At 49.7% G+C, this 20378-nt stretch overlaps 1 protein-coding gene across 1 annotated transcript; it reads right to left on the reverse strand.

The window, feature by feature from the left end:
• On the reverse strand, positions 4756-19949 carry MLEC (malectin). Its single transcript, XM_005691571.3, has 5 exons — positions 19575-19949; positions 13192-13370; positions 12001-12177; positions 11826-11883; positions 4756-10354 (listed from the first exon to the last, which is right to left on the reverse strand). The coding sequence occupies exons 1-5, from the start codon at positions 19780-19782 to the stop codon at positions 10125-10127; spliced, it is 852 nt and encodes a 283-aa protein (XP_005691628.1). The 5' UTR covers positions 19783-19949; the 3' UTR covers positions 4756-10124.

The raw sequence follows: 20378 nt of genomic DNA on the forward strand, positions 1-20378 counted from the left end.
TAAAATCCAAACCTGACTCCACCTCAGTGGCCCAGCAGGGTGAAACAGTATGTGGTCAAGTTCCTGTCAAAACACTGTCCTGTCCTGGAGAGATTACCCACCCCCACCTCTTCCCCCCACCCTGGGTGGGACGTCTCAAACTGTTCAGGGAATTTTAAGATGTGTACAGAGAATTAAGCTCTTTCCCTTTGCAAATAATTCTTTTCAAACTACTCAGCCGTAAGTACCTACTAGAGAATTTCCTGAAATGTTAATGTGCTACCTGGTCGTGAATCAGTAAGATGGTGATGGGTGGGGCGGGGGTGAGCACACAGCCACTTCCCACAATCACTTGCTCCATGACTCTTTGTTCTCGGAGGACCAGAACTCGAGTTACCTGGATCCCGGCTTTTCTCCTTTTAGGGATGATGACAAGCGTGTTGACCACTTTATTTGCAATTCCACATCCAGGAATTTAGCTGATATGTATTCACAAAGATGAGGGACCATTCTAATACTGAGAAGTTACAGTAAGTTACAGTTGCATCTATTCATGTCCTGCAGCTGTTAAAAAGAATGAGATCCGTTTCCATGTACTAGCATGGAGAGCCCTCAAAGATAGTTTGTGGGGGGAGGTGGACAAAGCATGTAATCCCATTCACTTAAAATTTAAAAGTACATGAGTATTTGTATGTGACTGCAATGGAAGGGGTTTGGATATAATGTATTAAGTGAGGTTCCCATTGGGGAGCAGAGTATTAGAAGGGACTGAAGGGGGATATATTCTCTTTCAACACTCTTGAGCTGCTTCTATGCTATTTTATCAACAAGCACAGGATCATGGGCTGCTTATTTACTTTGAAATAAATAAATAACTTTGGATCTGTGTCTGGAAGGTAGATTCTAAGTCAGAGTAGCCTTATTATCTCTTGAAAACTTGAAAGCTACCTCAGACTGGATCACTTTTTTCTGTTCAAAAAGAAATTTAAATAAATACTGCCATATATGGGAGCTGAGGCCTGTACTCTTTCTGATCACTATCTGTAAACTGTGGTTAAAAAGATTTTGTCTTTAGGAGAATAGCAAGCACCCCAAAAAGAAAGAAAAGATATCTGTAATTATTCCTTTTTAAAAAGGAGTTGGAAAAATCAGGGCTGTAAACTCCAATCAGCCTCTCCTCACCAAATCTTCCTAAGGTATGTCAAAAGGCTCTTAAATAAAAAGTGTTTTTTGAAAAGTACGTCTTCTCATTCCGTTTGGTGGAAAAAGGAAAATAGAGATTTATTGCATTAAACAACAGCCCCCGTGTCTGCCAGGGCCAGAACGTGGGAAGACAGGAGTAGAGAGGCTGACCTCCCTTTCGTCCCGACTCAGTCCTCTTCAGGTCCCTCTCCTTCAGCGGGTTAGTTTCTTCCCTGTGAGAGGTATGCCAGTGGCTGTTTTCCAGGACAGTCTCAGAGTTACCAGGCAGTCAGCCTCAAATCAGGCCAGGCAGGTGGGGCCCAGAGCTGGTGCAGCCAAGGTAAGCAGGACATCACAGGGCTTTTTTCTGCTGAGACAGTGAAGTCCAGTCCTCCTTCCTGCTGCCTCCCTGAGGTGGCATCCATTGAATCCGCAGGTCGTGGCTGGGACTGCAGGCGGGCCTTGTGGTCTGGGAAACTGAGAACTAGTAATTTCTCTAGTACCCAAGTCACTTCTCTCCCTGGCCAAGGGCTCTTTAAGTATTCATTTATTACTTTTATCCCACCTGCTTCCAAAAATGATTCATGGCATATTCCAAAGTCATACAGCATTAGACTGGTGGGCAGACATTTGTGTAGTCTTCTTGAGGGCAGAAATTTCAACATTTTAAGTGCATATATTGATTTTGGTTTTTGTTTTGGCTGTACCACATGGCACACAGGATCTTAGTTTCCCAACCAGGGATCAAACCTGCAGTCCCTGCAGTGGAACTAAGGAGTCTTAACCATATACTATTTGCATATACTGTTTTCAGTAATTCCTTAATGGAATTCTAAAGGCACATTTGCACATGTGCAAAATAAATACATATGTAAGTATGTGTATGCATGCGTGTTCAGTCACCTCAGTCGTGTCCGACTTTTTGTGACTCCATGGACTGTATATGTACATATAAATATATATAAATACATATAAAATGGAAGATCCAAACCAAATATAAACATGTGTATTATCCTCTAGGGATTAAACAGGTAGGGCTAAGACAGATGAATCTTTTTTACATCCTGGACCACATATAAAATTTTTAAATGTGCTTTTGCACTTTGTATCACTAAGCCTTAAAAGGTTACGTTTCTTTTTCAGAGAAAGAATAATATAATAAACCTCTGTGTAACCAACCCCGAGCTTTCTCAGTTATCTACCCTCAAAAGGTTCCTTCTTAAAAATAGTACATCATGTTTTATGTCCCTGGATGTGTTCCAGTGTATCCTGGTTTACAGTCTATGGGAACTTGAATACTGTATAAAATCTCAATTATGTGGAACTGGTTCACAGTGCTCTCCAGGTCTACTATATCCTTCTACTTCTCTGTATATTCATTCGATTAATTTCTGAGTTTGATATTGAAACACCAACTAAAAATCTTAAATTTATCTACTTAAAAAGATAATTGTAATATATAGAACGATATGTAATCTTGTTCTGTATTTTCCAAGTTTCCTATAAATGTTTTCATACTTTCATAATTTAAAAAATAAAAAAAAATTTTAACAATAAACTCCATCTCAAAAAAAAAAAAAGTAATACATCATGATGTTAAAAGAACACAGGGTAGGTCACATATGCCCTTTGAGCCTTTGTTTTCTTATTTACACGTCAGGCCAGTGACTGGTCTTTCCTGGGGTTGAGAGGAGATGAAAACAGCAACGAAAAGCGCTGTGCTGGCGCCAGGGAGAGTGTCTCATGAACAGTCGCTATGGCAATACATTTAAGCGCCCACTTTCTCCACAACCCCTCTGCTGAAGGCAGGCACCCTGGGCAGGGAGAAGCCATGGAGCTGGGTGGGCGAGCGCAGTGCAATGACTGAGAGAACAGTCAAGTCAGCACAGAAAGGAGGCGCGTCGGGGACCAAGGCTTACGGAAGCAACAGATGGGAGGTCAAGCAGAAGCCATGAGAAAACCCAGGAGAGGGGCTTCCCTGGAGATCCAGTGGTTAAGACTCGGCACTTCCAAGGCAAGGGGCTCAGGCTCAAACCCTGGTCAGGGAACTAAGATCCCACATACCTCATGGCCAAAAAATAAAAGAAAACCCAGGAGGAGGAGTCTTAAGGCCCAAGCCAAAAAACAAGTGGGATTGTTTTTCACTAATGTTAAGTGGTTAACAACAAACAAAACTAAGACTCTCGGGTCAAATAAATGCGGTGAGGTGCCTACCATTTCCGGTTGCTAGAGAGCAGAGGCCGCCTGCTCCAGACCTCCGTGCTTCGCCTCTGTTCTGCCTTGACCTCTCACCATTGCTATGGCAACAGGCATGCCAGTAAATGTTGGAAAAACTCTTTCTTTCTTCCTCTATGGGGGCGGTGGAGGGGCGTGGGGTACTAAGTATGGAGAAAGGTCCGACACATCGGCTCCAGCCAACCGGGAGCCTGATTTCCTTAGCAAGATTAAGATCTGGACCCAAGAGTGGTTTAACCCAACCCCCGGCACTTGGCCCAAGACCTTCTGTCAGACAATTTCCCTCTCTGAGAGTCCCTAGAGTAGGGCTTCTTCAGGTCTCTTCCCCATTTGGCAGCTCACGCGAAGCTACTTGAAATAGTAACAGCCAAGTCTAAATTAGTCAAGAACTCTAGTTATGGGTGGGCTCAAGCTAAGAATGAGGCTCTGTGGGCCTCCTGGCTTATTTGAGCCCCGAGAACAGACTCCATCAACAGAGGTTTCATTCTTGGAGCCGAGCGCTGAATTCTGCCCTTCAAAGGATAACTGAGGAGAAGCAGGCAACGCTCTCCCTCCCTCTCCCCGTACCAGCAGCCTCGGTTCCTGCTTGGAGAATCACAGAACATGGCGTCAGGGGTGGGCGGGGGCGAGGGGTGTTATGGAAAGCCGGAGAGTCATGGTCAAGAGCGAGAGTCTTGGTGTAAAACCTCAGCCCTGCCTTTTGCTGGCTTTGTGACCTTCGGCAAGTCACTTCACCTCTTAAAGGTGAATACCAACTCGTTTGTTAAAGATTAAACAGATTAACATCTGTGGAAGTGCTGGGCCTTCTGCCAGGCCCATTTCAAAGGCTCAGTCAAAGGTATCTGTAACTATTACTCCTATAGCCTTAGCAAGATCATGGGCTTTGCAGCCAGACAGACTGGGTTTGAATCCTGGCTTGACCATTTACTGGCTAGTCTGGGGTAAATTTCTGAAGTTTTTCTGAGCTTGTCGACACTGACAGCACACCAGAAGAGGAGAGAGCAGAGAAAACTGTCTCACGGCTGAGTCTGTCCACGGGGTACTGTGGAAGCTGAGGGGAAAACTGGAGGGGAGGAAGCAACGGGCTCAGTGTGTCTTGGAAGTGAGAGTCCCAGCCTGGTGTTCCAGTGAAAGTGGAAACAAAACAAAATAATTGTTTATTCTTCCTTGAGAGAGCTGCTGCCAGTTGAAAAGGCCCAGCGGCATTTTACAAAACTTCGTTCCCTTAGCCAAACATCCTGGTGAAGAGAAAAGAAAGCTCCCTGACACATCACAGGAGAACTCTTTGCAGCCAAAAGAACCCCTGGGTCTCCACCTCACTTCTTTGCGATCAAGTTCAAACTCAATCCCAACACAGAGTGTCACTGCAAATTGTTTATTAAAACACAAAGCAATGGACAGTGAAAAACATCCTGATTTTTTTTTTTCCACTTTTTGGTGGGAGTTGGGTTGGGGCATGGGAGGGGTAGGGGCAGATGGAGACACCCCAAGACAGCTCTGTGCACCCCGGCAGCTTTCCCGGGCCAGCCAGGTTCAAAGCTCCTCAGTCACACCCCGCTGTGTCGCTATAAATGTGTGTTGTGGCTACAGACAGAGCAGGTTTGGCCTCCGCAGGGAGAGGATGGGCATTTAGAATAGGAGCTACAAGGGCTACCATGAACCAGACACTGGCTCCAGCACTTAGTACAGAATCGACCGACCAAGAAGGGCAGGCTGGTGTCCTGACAAGCCCAGCTTAGGCCAATGACGGTTGAAGAGGCTGCCCTGAGCTCTGAAGGGACAGCTGGTCCAAGCGTGGGAGAGCTTGGGGGAAGGAAAATCCTCGGAGGGGACTGATCCAGGGTCCAATTTCTTTTCATTCCCTGGATCACGACGCACCAGGGAAGAGAGGAGTCAAGGGTGTCTCACTCCCGGATCTGTCCTCCCGCCTGGCCCTGCCAACTCCCCTCTCCCACCTGGCAACTCAGCCCTCTTTTCGTGACAGTTGTCCTTTGAAAGGACGGAAAGCGCACTTCAGATTGTTGTTGTTTTTCCTCGTACTGAAATAAAGGCCTGAAGCTCAAAATAGAGGTGAGAATGGAGTCCTGCTTTTCCTGGTGCTGCGTTCCCTCGTCTCACAAGACTGCCTGGATGCAAGAGGTGCCAAGGGCCTCTCTGCCAACTCCAACAGGCACTACTGTTTCCCTGGCTGCCAGCACCATCCTGGCTCCTTGTTTTTATACTCCTAGGGGGCGGGGGCAGGAGCGGGGAACCCGTCCTAAGAGATCTATCTTGTTCTTTCCCTGCCAACCCGGCCAGGCCCCAAATTGCCTGCCCTTATCCAAATGGTCTGGCAGCTGAAAGCCATCTAGCTAAAGGCTGCTAGGCAAGGACACACCAGATCAGCAGTGAGCCACCCACGTTAACAGAAGAAACCACCCGCTCTGGGCAGTGGACCCACTGGTGCCAACCTAGTCTTGTAACAGATCGAGGAAATCTAGCCCTCTTGCCCCAGGAGAGGTCTAAATACAGAAGGAGCCCTAGCTCGGACTGAAAGGGAGAAACAACTCTGATCTCCCTGAAGCTTGAACGTTAAGGCTTCTTTGCAATTTTCTTAGAGCTCTTTCATCCCTACTCATCTCTTCCCACAGAAGAGCACATTCCTTCTCTGGTTTCTGAATGGATCCCGGGTGTCTCTGGTTCTACTTCTGCACCATCCCTTAGGCTCCTTTCCCAGGGTCACAGCAGAAGGAGGCCCTAAGCTTTCCCTCCCTCCCACCTTGTTTTTGTGACACAGAAGTATCTCTTATTAGTCTCTCATTCTGGAAAGCTCATCTGCTCTTCTAAGTCTTTCTGGAGAGGCGTGGAGCACAGCATTATATGTTGCCACTTGATGCCATTAAGGCTCCCCGAGGCAAGAAGACACCTGGACTAGGTCAGAGCCGGCCAGCAAAGGGGAAGGGAGGGAAGGGACGGGGAGGCAGCCCCACAGCAGGAACAGTGGGACCTCCTGCCCAGACCTGAATCTCGTGGGAACACCCATCCTGGCTCAGAGCAGGAGAGGAAAAGGCACTGTGCTGACCAGGTGGGTCCTTCCCCAACCCCCAGGGAGGATGGAGAACTGCTGATTCTCCCCCTGGGCTTCCCAAGGTGAGCCCATTTCTAGGGAGTGGAGCGTAAGTGCTAGGAAAGGGAAAATACTGCTGATGCTTTCCGAAGTTCAACTCAGATCCTAAAAGCCACGGCCAGGCCTTCCCAGGAGAGGGCAGAAGCAGGATGTGAAGGGTGAGAAATTCCTTAAAAACAGAAGCTTCTCCAAAAAGAAAAGAAGTCACAATGCGATTCTAAAACTGGATTAAACAGTCCCCAGGAACAGAAAGGGGGCAGTTAACGTAACTCAAACACTTTACCCCATCTCTTCAAAGCCTAAGTGACTTCTAATATGATCCTCCAATTTCAGGCCAGTATCTCTTAGGCAAATGGTGGGAATGGGAAAACAAGATCACACTCTCCAAGCGACGACAGGTGGGCCTGCAGGCCCTGTGGTCCTCCTGCGAGTCTAATACCACCGAAACAAAGAGAACCATCTTTCAAGTCACCGAAACGCAAGGTAAACATTGAGCAGCTTCTTCTCGGTCATACAGGTTTTTTCTTTTTCTTCCCCCCAGAACAACATATTTGGTTTAGGGTACATGGGTCCCACAGATTGTTTCCTGGCATGATGTTCCCATCAGCGTTGAGTGAAGCCCCCTAAAAGTCTGATTGGAGGCCAGCTGGTCCCTGACCCCAATCAGGGCGACACTGCAGGCTCAGCCCACCTCCCACGGACATCTGTGCCCTGTCCAACTGGAAACTGGACCTGAGCCACACTTCGGGCACCAGGAGTTTCATCTCAGTTAGCGTTTGCTCTTGGCTCTGGCCAGCTGGGCTGAGGAGGATCTCAGAAGCTCGGACAGAGGGTGGATCTCCTAGAGAAAAGTCGAGGCCTTTCCTTTCCCACCTCTAATGGGCCTGACTTCTCACCTCCCCAGCCCTAGCCAGCAACTCCCCTACCGCCGCAGACTCTCAGCCCTAGCACCAGCTCAAGACACAGACGCGGGGACAAACAGTGCAAAGAGCAAAGGATAAACAACAGAGTAATTCTTGACACGCACTAAACAAAAAATAAAAATAAACAGTACCCCATTCCCACCCCTTTAACCTAAACTTCATGTACCTATAACATCTTGAAGGAGCAAAACAAACAAACAAACAAACCAAAAAGCTTTCAAGTTCAGCATCCCAAGCCAACCGTGACCAGCCCTGGGCGGCTCTGAGAGCTGGGTGGGCTTGGCTACAGGGGACTTGACCCCCGCCCCCGCCATACTTCTTCCTGTTTCCTCACTTCCCCTTTAGCTTTTATGAGCCACAGAAAGCTGTTCCTTCCTTTCAGACACAACCAAAGAGGAAAGCGCCCATCCCTGTCCTTGAGCTCAGGGAAAGGGTGGGCTGGGAAACAGAGGCAGAAGCGAGGCTGCTTGGCTTACAGTACCGTGAGGAAATGGCCCCAGGAGTCAGGGTTTCCTTCTGAGACTCTGAGTCACTGGAGGGAAGGGTTGAGGTGAGGAGGCGGGGAGCCTCCTTCCTCGGAGAGGCCCAGCAAACGAATGGACAAGGCAAGATGGCGGCCGCAAGCCCTCCCGCATCCTGTTTACCCCGTGGGCAGTGGCCTCAGGAGAGCGGGGTTGGGACGGGAATCCAAGCCACCGTCAGGACGCCCACTGCCCCAGGCAGGCGGTCCCCAGGACAGAGGCTTCAGGACGTCCCCCCGAAACGCAGGAGGCTTTGTGACGCACTCCAAGTGCGCCTCTAGTCATAGCTTCAGGCCGCAGCGACCCAGCTGCCTGACTCTTGCCTGAGCACGGACGTCTAAGTCGCAGCTGAAATGAAGGGCTTTGACTCTCTCGAAGGACTAAAAGGAGGACCTGGAGTAATTTCGGTCAGAACCCAAACCCAGGACGGGAGCCCAGGGGCTACTTCTTTTGTCCCAAAACTAGCAGTTCAAATACGCAGAGCTCTTGGAAACCAGACAAACTCAAAATTCAACAGGTTCTAAAGATGGGCCTGGCCTGAGAGTCTGTGCTGTTCCAGCCCCAGCAGCAGTTCATCCTGCGGCTCTCCAGCCACAAAACTCCTTGTAGCTTGGCTGGGTCCCAGCTCACTGCTCCCCTAATGGGGAAAAGGATGACTGGGATCAGAAAGGAGGGCAACAGGGAGCCTCACTTCCCGCAGAAAATTTTCACAGGGAATTCAAGACAGACATATCCGGGGCTGCCAGGACTAGGGCTGCCTGGTAGCCTTCCTGCCCCATCACACCAAGAACTTGGCAGCGACCTGGACAGGGAAATGAAAGGTCATAAGGGCGCACTCGTAAGGTCAGTGAGAGGCGTCACTGGGCCAGATACAATCAGTCTAGCTCCTTGGGCAGCTCTAGCCTTAAACCAAAACTGGCTGAACCGTGACGTAGGATGAGGAGGGAATCAATGAACGTCGGATACTAGATACTCTCAACAGTGGTCAGTCACTTAGTAGGGCTCAGGTCTCTGAGGTTGCTCTTAAGTTATGCTAACGTAAGCCTTTTCCAATCCAAAGACTAGAAGAGACTTTTAAGGTCAAGTGTTCTGTATCTGCAGGCTGGAAAGCCTCTGTGTCCCCTGGCAGCGAGCCCCTACAAAGGGGCCAGTAACAGAGCTGCTCGGTCAGGTCCTCCTGGCTGCTGGCTCAGAGATCCAGGGAGGGAGGTACCAGTAAGGTGAGGTGGTGGAGGAGAAGACATTCAAGCAGAGGGAACTCCAGATCCCCAATGTCTCCTTCCCTTCTTGGCAATAACTTAGCAGGATGGTTGAGAGAGAGCGAGAAGAGATTTCCAAATGAGCAAGATTCAGAAAAATAAGAGAGAGAGAGGAAACCAAGTCCCCAACAGGCACTGAAATCAAAATGATCTGCTGTGGTAAGAAGTCATAGGCAACTCGAGGACCTGATAGAAACGAATCGTCTTGGATACCAGACAGTCCTCTAACTGGCGCGTGTCAGGGAGACAAGCGATGACAAAGCTCAAACACTTAAGGTGGAACCGTCACTGGGCTAAAACCAGACAGGCTTCCGTGTAAGGAAGTATCAACTTTTCTTCTTTTGAATCCCCCTTCCGTTTTTGTCTTATCATACAAATTATACACCTTCACACACACACACACACACACACACACACACACACACAGACCGCACACCCACTTGGAATCCCAGGTCTGAAAACTTCTCTGGACGTCACTTCAGAACATACCCAACTCCCAGCGCTGGTCTTCTGGAGTAAGAAGATTGTATTTCCCTGCTGTTAATTTCTAACCTAAAAAAAAGGAACCAGGTCGGCTCTGAGTTCAGAGTCCCTTCCACTGGACGAAGACCCTTGGCCAGGTGGGATCCAGTTTACCCTACACACCCTAGGGAGGAAAGAGATAGCTGGGGGCTGCCCCAGGGAGAGGACGAGGACTAGAGCAGGTCTGGGACCAGGTGGTGGACGAGGGCTGCTCTCTAGTCACTCTGCCTCTTTTCATCTCCTTTAATTGTGTGTGTGTGTGTGTGTGTGTGTGTGTGTGTGTGTGTGTGTTTTCTCATTTGCTTTTGTTAATCACTATAAAAAATACAGAAACCCAAACCAACACGTTCGGTTTCTTTCCCACACTCCTCCACCTGTTCAGGATGGTGATTGGTTCTCACAACCGGCAGAGGCAGAAGAGGGTTGGAATGAAGACTCCGAAGGCCACCAGGATGGGAAACATGAGGCTGCTGTTGTCCGAGGCGTAGGGGTTGGGCGTGCGGGGGCCCGACTGCACTCGGTTCTTATTGGTCTGTCTCTTGAGATTAGACCCTTCATCGTATTCTTCTTCCTCCTCCTCCTCTTCTTTCTTTTCCAGTCCTGGATGAGGCTGCAGCTTTGGTACATCTGACACGAGAACAAGAACACCTTTTAAGTAAGACTCACAGCATTTAAATGAGGCCCTTAAGGGAAGTAAATGAGCCACAAGAGACCCTATGACCTAAAGCAGGATCCACAGGAAGGAGCAGCCCCAGCTTCAGCCTGGAGAAGAGCAGATCGCTGCAAACATGGGTCTTTCTGAGATTTAACTAAAACGGAGTAGAAGTCTTGCACCCTGAGAGGCTTCCTGTCTCCCTTCCCTGTCCTACTTCTTTAAAGCCTGGAGAGAACCAGACTGGATGAGGACATTGACCCAACACCCCAAGCTTAACCTTTTCAAATCTTTGCTCCCTCCTCCAACCCCACATTCCCTTCTGATGCACACAGCAACCGAGGAAAAGCTGATCATCCATGGAGTTCTGGGTTCTCTGCACACCCTCCCGCTCTGGTCACTGTCCCCTCCCAAGGGATTCTGTTTTACCCATCAGTCTGGGAGTAAGACATCCTCTGGGATGTGCCTCCAGAAGAGGTGGGGAAAGGTGTGGAGGTGGGATGGGGGAGCAAAGTCACTGAGACAGACGCCTTCTCGGCAAAAACCAGCCTGGGAAAGCTGGCAGCCAGGACCTTCAACACCAAGAAAGAGATGCACTTTTCAGCTGGATCCCAGGAACAAGGAGACATTAAGTGAACTTCTGCTCAGTGCAGCCCAGAGACACTGTGCTCTTAGAGCACACCAAACACTCAGGGCCCTTCCTCTGCCTTTTTCTTCTTTCTACCTACCTGCCCTGCACCTCATTCATAGATGTCAAAGAAACAGAATAAGGGTGAGGTTTAGGCAATTCCAAATGACTACAAGGGTCAGGGCACACCCGTAGTCCCAATTTACAGAGCAGTTAAAAGGACTTTTGTCTAAAACTAATTCACTGATTAAATGGTGACAGGAAGATTTGAACACAGACCCTGCTGCAAAGCTTAGGGCTAGCACTATGCTTGCTACACTTCAGCCCAGGCTACCTGACTCTGGGTTCCTCATATTAAGGCTTTAAGTGTTAGTGTTTTCCAAACAGTGATCAGCTAAACCACGTATAGTGGTTCCCTCAATCATATCCTTCAGCACATGTCAAAAAGCAGATCAGAGGAGCTTCCCAGGTGGCTCAGTGTAGAGAAATCTACCTGCCAATGCAGGAGACATGGGTTTGATCCCTGGTCCAGGAAGATCCCACGTGCTGGGGAACAACTAAGCCCCTGCGCCATGGCTACTGAGCCTGCGCCCAAGAGCCCAGGAGCCACGGCTACTGAGCCCACCTGGGCTGCAACTGCTGAAGCCTGAGTACCTGAGACTGTGCTCCATAAAAGAGAAGCCAGCACAATGAGGAGCCTCACCACAATAGAGGAGCCTCTGCTTGCCGCAACTAGAGAAAACCCCGCACCGCAATGAAGAGCCGACACAGCCAAAAATAAATAATTTTTTAAAAAGCAGACCAGAAATACAACTTACCATCCACTGTCCCAGCCATGATGTAGAGTGCACAGACTTTGGGGTTGTCATAGTATCCCTAAAATAAGGGAAACAGCGGTCACCCCCACACAGCAGCAAACAGCTTCCCCCTGCCCCTGGCACCCATCCTTTTGAGCTCGTCCTCGGCTGCAAGGAGGCAGAGGGGGAGCATTACCTTGACAAACTCGATGTAGAGTTTGCCTGTGAAGGTGGACACCTCGCCCTGGACGCTCAGCTTCCCCTTCCGGATGCTCATCGGGATGATCTCATCGTGGGCAGTACTGTGCCCTACGCGATCAAAGATATCCAGGTCCTTCACCACCACGTGGCCGTTCAACCGCACGTCAAATACCTGCCAAGATGAGACAAGGAGACAGCGTCAAAACCACCTGCTTCAGACTTCCCTGGGGGTCCAGTGGTTAATGCTCTGCGCTTCTAACCTACAGGTTGTAGGTTCGATCCCTGGTAGGGCACATTCTCTGTGCCACTCGAGACAGCCAAAACAAACAAACAAAAAACCATCTGCTTCACACGCCTTCAGCAGCTGGACATTAGGCACCCGCCTGGGCTTCAGGTTCAAAAGTAATTCAAGAAATGACAGGCAGGGCTGGATAGACTTCAGGGTGGCGAGAGACCTCTACCTGAGCCGAACCAAAGGCACACTCCTTCACTGTCAAGGTTGCTAACTGGGAACAAAGAGTGCAAACAGAAAGCTCAAGGTGGAAAGAAGGCAAGTCAGAAGAAGGAACAGGAAAATACCACGGCGAAAAATAAGAAGGTGCAGACAACCAAGAAGGGAGAGGTTATAACCAGGAGGACCTTAGGAAGATTAGTTAATTGCTAATATCTAGGATTCTGGCATTGCTTTCTGTCAGTTCAGTTCAGTCGCTCACTCGTGTCTGACTCTTTGCAACCCCATGGACTGCAGCACGCCAGGCTTCCCTGTCTATCACCAACTCCCGGAGTTTGCTCAAATTCATGTCCATCACATTGGTGATGCCATCCAACCATCTTATCCTCTGTCGTCCCCTTCTCCTCCTGCCTTCAATTTTTCCCAGCATCAGGGTCTTTCTGTCACCCCAAGGCAAATGCAGCCTCATAGTTACGGGATACAGCTGGGCAAGAAGAACCCAGCTTTGGGAGTTTCCTGGTGGCCTCGTGGTTAGGATTCTGGGCTTTCACTGGGGTTCAGTCCTTGGTTAGGGAACTGAGATCCCACAAGCTGTGTGGCGTGACCTTAAAAAAGAAAACCCAGCTTTTCCTCAAACTTCAGTTATTCCCCCCTCCTAAGCACCCACATTCTCTGGGAGCTTTCTCCCAGAATGGCAAGGTCCCACGGGTCAAGTGGGGGCCTGAGCCGCCTCACCTTCTGCTGGGACTGTGCAAAGTAGACCTCGGCAAACTTCAGCACCAGCACGTAGTCCCCCTCCTCCTTGATGGGCACTTCGTAGCCAAAGGTCTCCTCATTGTACCTCTCCGTCTGATACAGGATCTGGTCCTCTGGGTTGGAACGCAGGATTGGCAGCTTCATGCCATAGTCAGAGGCTGGTGACAAAAGACACAAGAGAAACCACATCAGAGGCCAAACAAACACAAAAGCAGAGTGGAGACCCCAAAATGGCCAGGGGCGTTTCCCTGGGCAAAGCTAATAACCCTCCCCTACTGCACCTGGCTCCAAAGAGACCAGCCACAAAGGCAGGAGTCAGGTAGCTGTTACCAAGGAAGAGTAAAATGAAAGAAACCAACACAGAAATCACCCCCAACAAGCTCCCATCACCCTCACAGCAAAACTTTCAAACATTCGTGAAATTTACTTTTCCCCAGCTATATCCAGAGTGGTGGGAATGGAACAAGTCTAACTCATTATTACAACAAAGCACTGCCCCACAGCTGCTGGGCTTCAGAGAAACCTCGTAAAAGCAGGGGGATGGCCAGGAACACTGCAAGATGATTAAATTCAAAGAATTTTTTTCCCCTCATTTGGAAGAGCTCAGTCTAAGTAAAAAAACAGGATATCTGTTAGCAAAGTCATTCTTCATTGTCTTTACTGCAAATAAGAAACAAGCTTTCGTTGCTTTTTACAACGTTTTCATTCAAAAAGTTCCAGGGCTGGTCAAAAGCAACAAGGTCGTTAAAAAGAGGATGTGATGCTCTCTAATTTCCTCTGGGTCTAACACCTTACTTTCCACAGACTCACAGAACTCAACCTCACCCGTGGTCTCCAACATTCCCCCAGACAAACTGAAAGAAGAAACAAGATTCCCGCTGTATCCCCAGCACCTAACATTGTCCTGGGCACGTTCATCAGCGCGCTCAGTGTGATCCACTGAACAAAGAAATGGCAACAAAGGAGATGGCTGCAGCACAGTCAAGTCACACACCCCTCTCCACAGGGCCAGAGCCGTCCTAGCAGGGAAGGAAAATGGTCCATGGTCCCGTCGCACCTCTGGCCTCAGATTCCCAGGCCCAGAAGGAGCCATTTTCCCCATTTCAGACATGAGGAACGCATGCGTGTGCTCAGACACTCAGTCGTGTCTGACTCTTTGCAACCCCACGGACTCTAGCCCGCCAGGCTCCTCTCTGTCCAGGTAAGAATACTGGAGTGGGTTGCCATTTCCTCCTCCAGAGGCTCTTCCCAACCCAGGGATTGAACCTGCTTCTCCACTGGTGGGCTGATTTTTTACCACTGAGCCACCTTTCCCATTTTAAACAGATGAGGAAGAGGGCAGAGTAAAAATAAAGGTTTTACTTGTGGGTGGGTATCAGAAGAGCCAAAATCCTCTACTGCCCTCAGCCTGCTCCCAGTCTTACAAGATGACTCTGTGTATGTTTTTCTTTCTCCCACACAACAAACGAAAGCCGGGTCCTTCCTCAAAGATGATTCCACACTCAGGGCCCAGAGGTGAACAGCTATGCCTTCCAGAGTGCTATCCATCTACTTTCCAAACCACAGACTTGGCAGTGATTTTGGTTCACGGGCCTAGTCTCTCCTCCACCTGGGAGGAGGAGTCTTGGAGCTAAGATGTCAAGACCACCTTCCAATTTCACACGGTGGCTCTGAAGACATCTGGCACCTGGATCCCCAGGGTGATGTTTGAGAGCTGTCACCCTGGCAGCTTTATCTTCCGAGACTCCAAGAGACAGGATCTTTTATCTCCACAGGAGGTAAAAGAGTAACTAGAAGATCCAGTGGCTGAGGTCAAGCCTTCCAGAAAAATAAACAGAACTGTTAACAGTTCCTGTAAGTGAATAGCAGCCAGATCAGATGGACTGATGAGACAATGAACAGGAAACTCATTGCACTTTTGTCTCCAGACATTTTTTCTTCCTATTTCTCCTTGAAAATCAAAGGGGCGGGGGGGGGGGGGGGGGGGCGGGGGGCGTGCTGAGTAGCTCTACAAAGGATGCGCTGCCAACTGCCCCAGATCCATCCCCCAGGCTCAGACCACAAACCTATAAAGATGTAAAGATTGCCAATCCTCTTCCAACTGAGTTCTAAGAATCTCCCTCTTTCACAAGGACCGTGATCCTTACAAATCTGGAATGGTCACTCAATTTGCTTTTCAGAGACACAGAAAATCTTATGCATGTGTGGAGAATCTATTCTCCCCCCTTCCAGCATGGAAAAAGTGAGACACTGACGGTAACATAATCTGTGGCAGTCTCACAGCTAAGAAAACTCAGCCGTGTGAGCAAAAAACTACTCAACAACCTTGGAATTACCTTTAAAAGCTTTTCCAAGTGGCTTACCCACGAAATTTGCCACATGCAAAGCTGAATTTGCCCAAGTCTCAAGAGAGACAATAGCAACTTCCCCTCTGAGCCTTTATGCCTTCATGGCTACCGTAACAGTGAAGTGAACATGGGGAGCACACAACGGCAGCTGGAATTAAAATTTCGAGTTAGCCCGACAGAGGTGGGACAGTTAACCAAAGATGGAAGGGGACCAGAGGGTCCACACTCTGCCCATAGCTTCTTAGCTCTAGACGATGGAGTCACCAGGCTACCCAAAAAATTCAGTCCAGGTTTGCAGGGAAGATGGGCCTGGATCTGAATTCTGGCTCTGCTACCTACTGTGTGATGTAGAACATGCTGTTGTCTCTAGGTGTTTTTTCATCTGGAAAACAGGCTATCATCTACCTAAATTCTCTGCCAGTGAACTGCTCCTAGGAGGGCCTGCAAATGAAATTGGCCTCTTATGTAGCAGTATATGAAAGTGTTAGTCATTCAGTCATGTCTGACTCTTTGTGACCCCAGACTGTAGCCCGCCACGTTCCTCTGTCCATGGGATTCTCCAGGCAAGAATACTGGAGTGGGTTGCATTCCCTTCTCCAGGGGATCTTCCCAACCCAGGGATCGAACCCAAGTCTCTCCACTGCAGGCAGATTCTTAACCGTCTGAGCCACCAAGGAAGCAGTTTAGGAAGAAAATTTTAAACAAATCCCTTGGCCTTAAGCAAATCAGAAGTAGCAGTGTCTCTCTCACATTATCTTTCAAGCTCTTATTTCCCCAAAGCCAAATCCTTCCCCAGCCAAAAGGGAAGAGTCTTCTTTGTTGTTCTTTAATTGCTCAGTCCTGTCTGGATCTTTTGCAACCTCATGGACTGTAGCCCACCAGGTTCCTCTGTCCATGGAATTTCCCAGGCAAGAATATTGGAATGGGTTGCCATTTCCTTCTCCAGGGGATCTTCCTGATCCAGTAATCGAACCTCCATCTCCTGCATTAGCAGGCAGATTCCTTACCACTGCCACCAGGGAAGCCCCTGCAGGGTCTTCCTTAGGTCTAGAGAATTAGTAATCCAATGGGCTCAGAGCCCTGGCCAGCTTTTTCCCCTCCAGAGCCATGTTCTGCTCCACTTGTAATTCCTTGTAAAAGATCTTCAAGCAAAGAAAAAGACAGACACTTGAACCTACTGCACAGGAGAATTTTCAGACTCATGTCACTGATTCCTAAAGCATGACAAGTTTTATGAAGAAGGAAAACAAGGTTCAGAGAGGGAACGCAAATTCATCAAGGCCATACAATTAATTAGCGGGCATCTTTCTATGAAGAAGAAATAGCCTTTTTCCTAAAAGCGAGCCAACCTCTATGCCCTCAGGCCAAATAACCAAGTCTTTTCCATCAGAGTCAAGAAGAACCCACAGAGAGCAAGTTACGAAGAACCTAGGATGCAGAGCATGCCAGAATCCCACACAGAGCGCTTCTGAATCACTCTTCATAGTGGTACCTCTGTCTGCTGAAGCACACAGGTTGAAAAAAGCCTTTCCCAGGCTGTCAGCATCTTCTACGAGCACTAGCAATCCTCAAGGCAGAAATGAAATTCAATACACAATGTGAAGTGCCTTTGAAAGCAAAACCCACTAGGTGCCTTGGGCCACTCACAGTTTCCGAGAACGCCAAACTACAAAGACACTATAGAGAGACAGCAAGTTCAAAAGCAGGCCAAACTCTTATCTGGATTAACTTGGCAACAAACACCTGAATTCATTAAACACGAAAATGGACTTTCCTCAGGTGCTGGAAACATCACAGGCATGTGGAAAAGAAATAAAGTTGGTCAGCTCCAACAGAAATTATTGTAAATAGCAGCTAGCAGCGGTGGGGGGCGGCGAGGGTCTCCAAATACTTGGCACACCCTTATCCAAACAGAAGGAGCAGCTGCACTTCCCTTCATGGTACTGACTCCCCTGCACAGAAAGAATCTAAAGAGCTGCTTTCTGAGAGAGAAAGACTAATCACTTCTCAGCCCGACCTACAGCCAGCAAAATGCTGCTCTCAGGAGCCCTCCAAGTGCAACGTTGCAACTGGCTGGCTCAAGCTACAACCTAAAGGCTGACAACCACCCTCCACCCTCATTCAACCATTAACACTGCTGCAATTCATACCCAAGTGGACTACCAGCGTGGAGAAGGGAACCTCCATTTAGAGTGCCAGGGTTCCAGCCAGGATTCCAGAACTGAGGGCTTTGGTAATATGGTAAGTCACACACGTTTACCTGCTACAATAAATTCTTCCAAAGGCACTGCAACTATGACCCAGTAACCCAAGGACAGAGAGCCTGGCTGACTACTGATAAGACTCAAAAAAAAAAACCCACCAAATCCACTGGTACCAGCAAATGAAAACCAGGATTTCTGAATTAGGGAAGTAGCGTAGCTGGGGACTATACCTGTGTGGTCTCAGCTCCCTCCTCTGCACTAGGGACCAAAGAGAATAAGGTCACCTATGAAAAGCCTGGTATTTGTTAATTGAAAAGGAACCATCTGTACATGGCCTCACCACAGCTATCTCTAGAGGCGAAGTCCACAAACGGTCTCTAATTTCCTCAAGGGCTTCTTCCGCCCTGCCCACACCCATGAAGAAAGAGGAAGGGTCCAGGCTGAAGATAACAACCACCTCCTGCTATTAAGCAGCCTTTGGCTGCTGTGACGGCTGCTGAAGACCAGGGCCCTGACTCAGCTGAACCCAGGCTACTGAGACCTACATGCCAGGGCTAAATAAATTCCAGAGCTAAACTGAAGACAAACGTGGAGCTTTAGAAAACTGCTCTGTGTCCCAACACCCCCACGTCTATGGAAGCAATAAACTCCCCCCAATACAACAAATTCCAGGCAGGCCAGGGCAATTAATTTGGTTGGAAGAACCAAGTTAAAACTTTTAGGAAAGGCAAGAGTCAAATCTTGGCATCGTGGAAAAAAGTGAGAAAGTCTGTTTCCTACTTTTCTGGAGATGGCCTGTTGCCAAGCTGGCAGCCTCTGAACCCAGCCGACAGCAAAAATCTCCTTCCAACACATGAAGCAGGGAACTTCCTTCTTAAACCTGTTTTCCAATCCTAGGAACAGAAGAAACAAAGTCTAGATTTTCCCAAAGAGTGGTGTGCAGATGGCCTACATCAGAAGCCCCAGGGGGTGCAGAAACCTGGGTTTAATCCACAGGTCTAGAATTTGTATTTTTAACTAGCTCCGCCAGCAATTCTTACGCTGAGAACTGTGCCGCTCTTGCAAAACTACTGTTGCTCAATCAGTTAAGCCAAAAGCAATTTTCCCATAACCTGGAATCACACCTCTCAGGACCACTGAGGGGTAGGCTCTCCGCACAGACAGGCAGAATATTCTTACGCTACTGACACACCACCAGCCCCATGTGCAGTAGGGCTGGCGACATAACCACCCTCTGGGAAGGGCCTTAAAGCTTCTACTTTTAAGCACACATATGCCCCGCTCCAAAAGGGGGTAGGGCGGGGGAGGAGGCTACCATCAAACTTTCCTGGCCCATCCTCTTCGAAGATTCCTTTCCATTCTGGCTAAGAATCAAGCCCCGCTCCTGCAGAGAGGGTAAAAAGAGCGGCCGATTTCTGGGTCGGCAGAAATCTACCAGAAACTGACTGGAGAGCAGAACCATCAGGCCAGGAACAGCGAAAACCGAAAAACCCTAGAGGCCTCGAGGTGGCAACAGGCCGCCCCCGACTTTACTTTCCCAGCGCGGTTGGAGGTGAGGGGTTAAGAAAATACAAGATGCGAGGTCCAAATATAACTTCTCGCCAACTCTCTGCCTCGATGGCTCTTGGTTGCTTCGAGCCAGTGCCAGTCTCTAGGCTCTGATCGGGTCCCCGAGGAAACTGTAAAGAGAAACTTCGCTCCAGAGACGTGGCCCCGGGGTCGAGGAAGGGGTTCGGGGCCCGCAGCCCTCGGCGCGCTGCGCCCGGCACGGCAGGCCCGGGATCCCGCGGCTCGGCCGAGGGGCTCTCACCTCGGCCCACCCGGCCTTCCAAAGGGTCCTTGCGGAAGTGGATCCCGTGCACGTCCACATGCGCCTCCCCGCCCGCGTTGACGGCCCAAATCACGCTCTCGGGCAGCCCGGCCCCCGCCAAGCGGACCACGCCGAGCGCCGGCAGCAGCAGAAGCAGCAGTCGCAGGAGCGCCACGGCGGCTCCCTCAACCGCCCGAACGCCTAGCATGGCGGCCTTCACAGCGGGGGCAGCCTCCGCCGAGTCTTGTCCTCAGCCGGCCGCCAGGCCGCCCCGGACTCAGAAAAACAGCGCCACGGGCCGCTGTGCCTCAGCCGCCGGGGACATGTCGCTCTCAGGCCTCCTTCTCAGCCACGGGTGCCGCCTCCCACCTTAGGAACAACCTACCCCACCGCCCAGCCCCCGGCCACGACCCTGTAACCAATCAGCGCCCGGTCCTCATTAATTACCCACCACCCCGCCGGGAGGCTCCCGCCCATTGGCTGCCAGGAGCGGGAGAGGGCGTGGCTACTCTCAGACGCCGGCCCAACCATCAGGCATGAGAGGGAGCGCGCGCAGAGGCTGGGAGTTCGGTTGAAGCGGCGGTTCAATGCGGAAGTGGCGGGGTGCAGCGCCCAGGCGGCCCCGGAATCCCGCAGCTGAATAGGAAAGGTGGCCTAGGGGGGAAGGTTTAGGATAGGGCGCACTGACACGTCGCCAGCACTTCCGGTGCTCCTGATTTTGGGGGCCGAATAGGCTCTCGAGGGGGGCGTTACCGGCTTTTCCGATCCCCGCTTTCTCAGGGAGAGGCATGAACATTAGCTCTA

The sequence above is a fragment of the Capra hircus genome, chromosome 17, assembly GCF_001704415.2.
Source record: "Capra hircus breed San Clemente chromosome 17, ASM170441v1, whole genome shotgun sequence".
Lineage (NCBI taxonomy): Eukaryota > Metazoa > Chordata > Mammalia > Artiodactyla > Bovidae > Capra > Capra hircus.

What these genes read in the sequence shown, in the direction of transcription:
- MLEC (XM_005691571.3), bottom strand. Translation starts at nt 19,782, where the DNA reads ATGCTAGGCGTTCGGGCGGTTGAGGGAGCCGCCGTGGCGCTCCTGCGA. An exon ending in GGAAGGCCGGGTGGGCCGAG is followed by an intron (nt 13,371 to 19,574) that starts GTGAGAGCCCCT and finishes TTTTGTCACCAG; the next exon opens with CCTCTGACTATGGCATGAAG. An exon ending in TCTACATCGAGTTTGTCAAG is followed by an intron (nt 11,884 to 12,000) that starts GTAATGCTCCCC and finishes CCCTTATTTTAG; the next exon opens with GGATACTATGACAACCCCAA.